The 6508-nt window shown below is 38.2% G+C and overlaps 1 protein-coding gene across 1 annotated transcript; it reads left to right on the top strand.

Moving 5' to 3' along the window:
- The first annotated feature begins 2932 nt into the window (after nucleotides 1-2932).
- Nucleotides 2933-4398, top strand: LOC146882475 (uncharacterized). Its single transcript, XM_085667419.1, has 3 exons — nucleotides 2933-3488; nucleotides 3581-3710; nucleotides 3822-4398. Exons 1-3 carry the CDS (start codon nucleotides 2933-2935, stop codon nucleotides 4396-4398), a joined length of 1263 nt encoding a protein of 420 aa, XP_085523545.1.
- Nucleotides 4399-6508: the final 2110 nt, after the last annotated feature.

Raw genomic sequence — 6508 nt, 5'->3', positions numbered from 1 at the left:
GGAATGAAAAAATGATTCTCACTTCATCATCGGATGATTGTGCATTAGCCGTGATATACCGGATGGTATGATTTATGTACCATTGCATGTACCGGATTGTGATATTGCCTCCAATTAATTTCCCCCTTCCTCGGAGATCAATTCGGTGAACCTCATCCAAGTTCATCGGGTCGGATGGGATGTTTTGTCGCCAACCAAACTGTCTAACTACCCGGTCAACTTGGTGAAATTCAACCGTCACAAAACATATAAGAGGAACCAATGCCCGACTAATTGGAGAAACATTTATTATTATCATGCGACTAACATGTGGTTGTCGATATGGTGTCCATAAAAATTGGAAAAATTAGTGTTAATAATTTGAAAAGAAAAAACTAAGGGAATTTCAAGGAACAAAATAGTAGAGCATGGATTGATAATGAACCTGCTTTGGTTGAATTTGATCAAATTTTTTCCGGAAGCCCACCACAGTTGTTTTGTCATGGAACACAGAACGTGTTTGCCGACACCATCTCACACTTAAGGGGAACGCAAGCCCAGCAACAATCTCGTCCTCCGTGACTGGTTGTATTTCTGGAGGGATGCATGTAAATCTCTCCCACGCCCAACACTGGAGCAATAACATGCATCCACCAATGTTGTCTTGATGGAATTTTGTGCTGTGATCTAGTGCACGATATAGGCATGCCAATACTGCGAAACCCCAACTAAAATTTGAAATATGCTCCAAATCTGTTAACAATGGCAAAAACATAAAATGCACGAGACTGGCTGATGTATTAGGCATCAACATACTGCCAATCAAAATGAGGATGTGTGCTCGTGCATACTGTCCAACTGTAGCCAGTGTTGCGTCATCCGGTAATTCTCGGAATCTGCTATTTAGCCATGATAGCTTTATTCGGTTCCCTGTAAACATATTTTCAAGAGGAATATCCCCCAATAAATCTTGACACAATTGTAGCAGGTTTCCAGAACTTCCACCGGTGACGGGTTCACCATCAATTGGCATCCCCAGTTGCAGTGAAACATCTTCCAGGGTAACAGTTGTTTCTCCGAGTGGCATGTGGAAGGTGTGAGTTTCAGTCCTCCACCTTTCACATAATGCTGTTACCATTAGGTGGTTAATCTCCATATTACTCACTTTCAGAATGTGATCAAAACCAGTTGCATCAATTACCATTTTGACCCTAGGGTCAATAAGATCTGTATGTTTTAGTATCCAGATAGAATGGCGTCGTGGTCGGAGGACCCTTTCGTTTCCTTCCCAAATGTGGTTGGTGATGTGATCGTCTTGATGACGCAACACGGACAAATTTGCTAGGAGGTTGTTGTTCTGAGCCATAATAAACTACGTAAAAGTATATGAAAATATTAACAGAATATCATTTGAACTAAATCACTAACAAAACAAATAAAAAACAAATTATCATAAATTTTACCGAACCTGTTAGGTTGATGGAGGACAAATAAATTTTTGTACGCTGTAAATCCAACTACTACTACGGGAAGGCAATGAAGTATTCAGTGATGTGAATGTTGCACCTCATATGGATACTTAAACTACCTCACCACACTATTCACTCACATGCCTTACTTCTCATTTTTCTCTCTCTCACGTACTCCACCACTTGTCTAAAAAATAGGACCCTATTTTCCTATACCTCCATGCACACCACCACATGGCTCCCTCTGTTTGCCACTCAAACCTTCTCTTCAATAATAATCACTTTTTCAGAGATTCTCATACTATTTCTCACATTTGCAGGTGGTAGAAACATTTCCAATCAAACCATTATTGTGAATACTATCATGAACAACAAAAAAGGATGCATTATTTTCAATAGTAATGTGCAGAAGCGTGATTTAATTTGAGTGCATAAGCGTGAATTTGCAATAGTATCATGACAGGTGTAGCAGTCCAGGAATCACGCCGAATCGGAGAATTAAAAAAGTGTAAGAAGAAAACGTGCTGGGGGTGCACGTTTTCTGAATAGAAAATGTTTGGGGGGGGTACGTTTCCTTAAGAGAAAAAGTGTGGGGGCGGGGCACGTTTTAAAACTAGAAAACGTGTGGGGGGGCACGTTTGCTAGTAGAAAATGTGTGGGGGGTGCACGTTTTCTAAAAAAATTAATTTTTTTTTCTTTTCGCACCCCCTACCCCCTCCTTTTGCACACCAACCCAATCCATTTCATTGTAGTCACTAAAACGCTTATATATTCTACCACACTACCATTGTTTCTCTTATCAAAAGTTCTCTGCATACCAAGCTTGACATCTGAAATTTTCTGATCTATTTTTCGATCTAAAAAATTCGGGTGTAAACTTCCATACCAACCTGTTCATAATGAGTTCGTGGAATTATGGAGGATCTTCTTCGTCTAATCCAATCGATGACGAACCTATCATTCCAGACATTGTCGAAGAGTTTACTTCCGATGATTTTGAGGAAGACAATGCAGACAATCAAGAAATTGTCCCGATTCCTCCTATGGATTACAATCCATATGGGGAAGTCTAACTACAAGAACGCATGCAATTCGATTCTAAAGAGGCAACGGTGTCTACCATCAAACATTATCACGTCACTAATGGATACAACTTCAATGTGGTAGAATCAAAACCGCATCTTTATGTTGCACGATGCATCCATTACAACAATGGATGTCAATGGCGTTTGAGGGCTAGTTATAGTAAAATCCGACATCATTGGGAAATCAAGTCCATTGATGGTACACATACGTGTTTCTCTACATTAATGTCATAAGATCACTGCAATTTAGATTCGACCCAAATTGCTTCCATTGTTTTTCATTTGGTCCGCACAAATCCAAGCATTCGCATCAAAAGCTTGGTCGCTGACATCAAAAGTCGTTACAGATACACAATCACATATAGAAGAGCATGGATTGCAAAGGAGAAAGTAATAACAATGGAGTATGGTGATTGGGACCAATCTTATAATGAAGTTCGCAGATGGTTACTAGCTGCCCAACAAACCAATCCTGGGACAATTTTTCAACTTTCCGGTCCTCCAGTTAATATTAATGCTGAGGATGGAAGTTCCACATACATTATGGAACGTTGCTTCTGGGCATTTGGACCTTGCATTGAAGGTTTTAAGTATTGTAAACCTGTTGTAAAAGTGGATGGAACCTTTTTAACAGGCAGATATCATGCCACCTTGCTAAATGCAATTGCTCAGGATGGAAATAGAAACATATTTCCTTTGACATTTGCAATAGTAGAAGGTGAGACAAAGGAGACATTGATTTGGTTTTTTCAACTACTACGAGAGCACGTAACTCCTCAGCCAAATCTCTGCCTAATTACTGATAGAGGCAACGGAATTTTGTCAGCCCTACGATCGGAAGAAGTTGACTGGGAATCAGACAATCTTCACTCTTTCTACTGCATACGTCATCTGGGTTCCAACTTCAACAACCGCTTAAAAAATGTCGATCTCAAGAAACAATTCATTAACTTGGGTACGACGTTTTCCTAACTTTAAATTCCAGATGCACAAAATATTTCCTATACATATTACTTTTTCATTTCATTTTATATTTCTTTTTCACAGCTTTTGAAGTCAAACAACCTATTGTGCAAGCAAAACTTTCAGCTATGAGGTCCCAATTCCCACAAGTAGTAGCTTGGATTGATAAAATCCCCTTACATAAGTGGTTTCAGGCTTATGATGGGGGGCGCAGGTACACGCACATGACAACAAACTTGGCGAAGTGCATGAACTCTATGCTTAAGGGGGCTCGCTCATTACCTATCTGTGCACTTTTGAAAATTACATTTCAAAACATAAATAGTTGGTTTGTTGAACGCGGCTTAAAGGCAAACTCTATGTTAAGAGCTGGACATCAATATCCAGAAGATGTCACAACCTTGCTCCAACAAAATCAACAGAAATCTGCATATTGTCATGTTCAATGCTACGATCGAGATAATTTAGAATTCGAGGTGCAAGAGATATCGAGCCCCCATTACTATCGGCCAAAACCAATCTCATTCACTGTCAGATTAAACGATTGGTGGTGTGATTGTGGTCACTTCCAAGCTAGTCGATTACCCTGTCAGCACGTCATAGCTGTTTGTTCTTTTGGTCACATGCCACTTTCAAATTTTATCGATCCAGTTTACACCCTTGATAACATAAATAAGGCTTATCAAGTCCAATTCCACCCCCTGCGAAATGAGGACTATTGGTCAACATATACAGGTCCTAATTTCAATCCAGACCCCCAAACTAGGCATAAGGCTTCAGGACGACCTACAACGACTAGGATCCATAACGAAATGGATCAACCCCTTACGGATAAGCCAAAAAAATGCTCATATTGTCGCACTGAGGGTCATTATAGGGGACAATGTCCATTTCGCCAATAATTTGTACAATTTTAATTTCAATTAATTTAATTTTCAGTGTTTTTTTCTTCTTTCTACAATGTCAAAACTAAGACAATTTTCTATGAAAATTAATATTTCTTATGCCTTCATCAACTACAAGTTCAAATACTTTATTCTTTTATGGACCAAAAAACTTTATCAAATCAGAACAAAAAATGCTCATATTGTCGCACTGAGGGTCATCATAGGGGACAATGTCCATTTCGCCAATAATTTGTACAATTTTAATTTCAATTAATTTAATTTTCAATGTTTTTTTCTTCTTTCTACAATGTCAAAACTAAGACAATTTTCTATGAAAATTAATATTTCTTATGCCTTCATCAACTACAAGTTCAAATACTTTATTCTTTTATGGACCAAAAAACTTTATCAAATCAGAACAAATTATTATGCTCGCCTCTGTATCCAATTCTAATTTAACAACTTTGTTTTTTAAAATTTGAACTGTAATCGATTACAATGGTATTGTAATCGATTACAATTCACTCCAACAAAATGCATTAACCATGTAATCGATTACACTTCGTCTGTAATCGATTACATTACACCCAAAAAACTGCAACACATTGAGTAATCGATTACAACCTACGGTAATCGATTACACAATGAAAAACGTATTCCCCCCCCCACGATTTCATCTAAAAACGTGCCCCCCCACACGATTTCCTTTGAATGTCGTCGAACCCCCACACGATTTTGCTTGTTGACAAAATCTGACCCGAGAACGTATTTCTTCAAAACGAAAACGTTCACCCCCAAAACGTTTTGCCTAGTTCTGTAATTTTTAAAAAACTTGCCTATATCAGTAATAAACCAAACTCATTTGCCTAGAAGGGGGAAAAAACCTGATAGTGCAGAGGTACGTGGAAAGGGATTCACGTTTTCAATCAAATTAATTGAGACGTGGGGCATAATATTCTTTCATTCATTCTGTTTTATTTAGAAAATGTTATGATATATTTAATAAATAAAAGTACATATAGTTTTTAAGAATCTTAACTGAAAGATTTAATATAGGATTAGATAAGGTCAAACCCTAGAAGGTTTTAGTGGGAAGAATTAGGACGGGAGAGAGAACAGAGAACAAAGGTGCAAGTTGGAGGGTTTTCCATTGGCTGTGGTAGAGAAGAGAAACGTTCCAACGAGACCCATTAGGTAGGGGAAGTTGACCTTGCTTTCTGTTTTGTTTCTTTATACTTGTTTTCATTCATGAACCACTACTGCACGCGTAGATGTTTTATTTTGAAACCCATGGTCTGCAATTAGGTTTCTAGATTCAAATTGTTTCGGTGCAACCACATGCATTATGTCATAGCTTTTTGGTTTCAACTTTTTAAACCTTTCGTGTGGGTGTGTCAAATGGGGTTGCATCACATGCATGTGTTGGTTGGGTTCTGTTTTATTTCTATGTTGTTTAAAAGTGAAACCCTTTTTGATGTTTGTATGGTTGACCATTCCTTGGAACTTTTCCACACCATGTAATGGTGTTTTGTCTTTGTCACTTTAGGTCAGAACAGGTGAGGGCTGCCAATTTCTGTAGCTGTTTACGATTCTGCGGTGGTAGTGGTCTTTTAGAAACCCTAGCATGCATGGCAATGCTATTATTTGTTGGTGCAGCCACACTATTATTCTAAAGCCATAATATTCTCTTTCTTTCCATTGATGTTGTTGTGCCTAGTTTATCTCGTATCAGGTTGCATAGATTTTGGTTACCCAATTGCATGCATTTGTTTTGTTAAAACACATGTACTTTGTTATCATTCGTGGGTTAACTATGACCATGCATCAGGTTCTTTTAACTCCATCAGATTCACGCAAACACCATCTCACTTTGTAGCAGTTTTTGTTCTTTCTCTTATCTCCATCTCACTTGTTTAGTTAATGGTTTCATGTTCATGTAGTATGATGTTTCGGTGTGATAAGTGCATCTTATTTGTGTCTTCTTCTTTTCCTGATGGTGCTTTATGGTAGAGTTGTGGTCCGCATGGTTTCCCGTATAATCATGGTGATGGTACATGTTGATGTAGTTGTGTTTTAAGACCACTCGAAGCCTTTTGATTTATTTTCTGTTTGAGATTCTCGTTAA

The sequence above is a fragment of the Vigna unguiculata genome, chromosome 10 (genome assembly GCF_037176805.1).
Source record: "Vigna unguiculata cultivar grain cowpea cultivar isolate G323 ecotype 2 chromosome 10, ASM3717680v1, whole genome shotgun sequence".
Classification (NCBI taxonomy): domain Eukaryota; kingdom Viridiplantae; phylum Streptophyta; class Magnoliopsida; order Fabales; family Fabaceae; genus Vigna; species Vigna unguiculata.
Note: the sequence above shows the minus strand (reverse complement) of the source record. Positions and strands in the feature narration are given on the sequence as shown.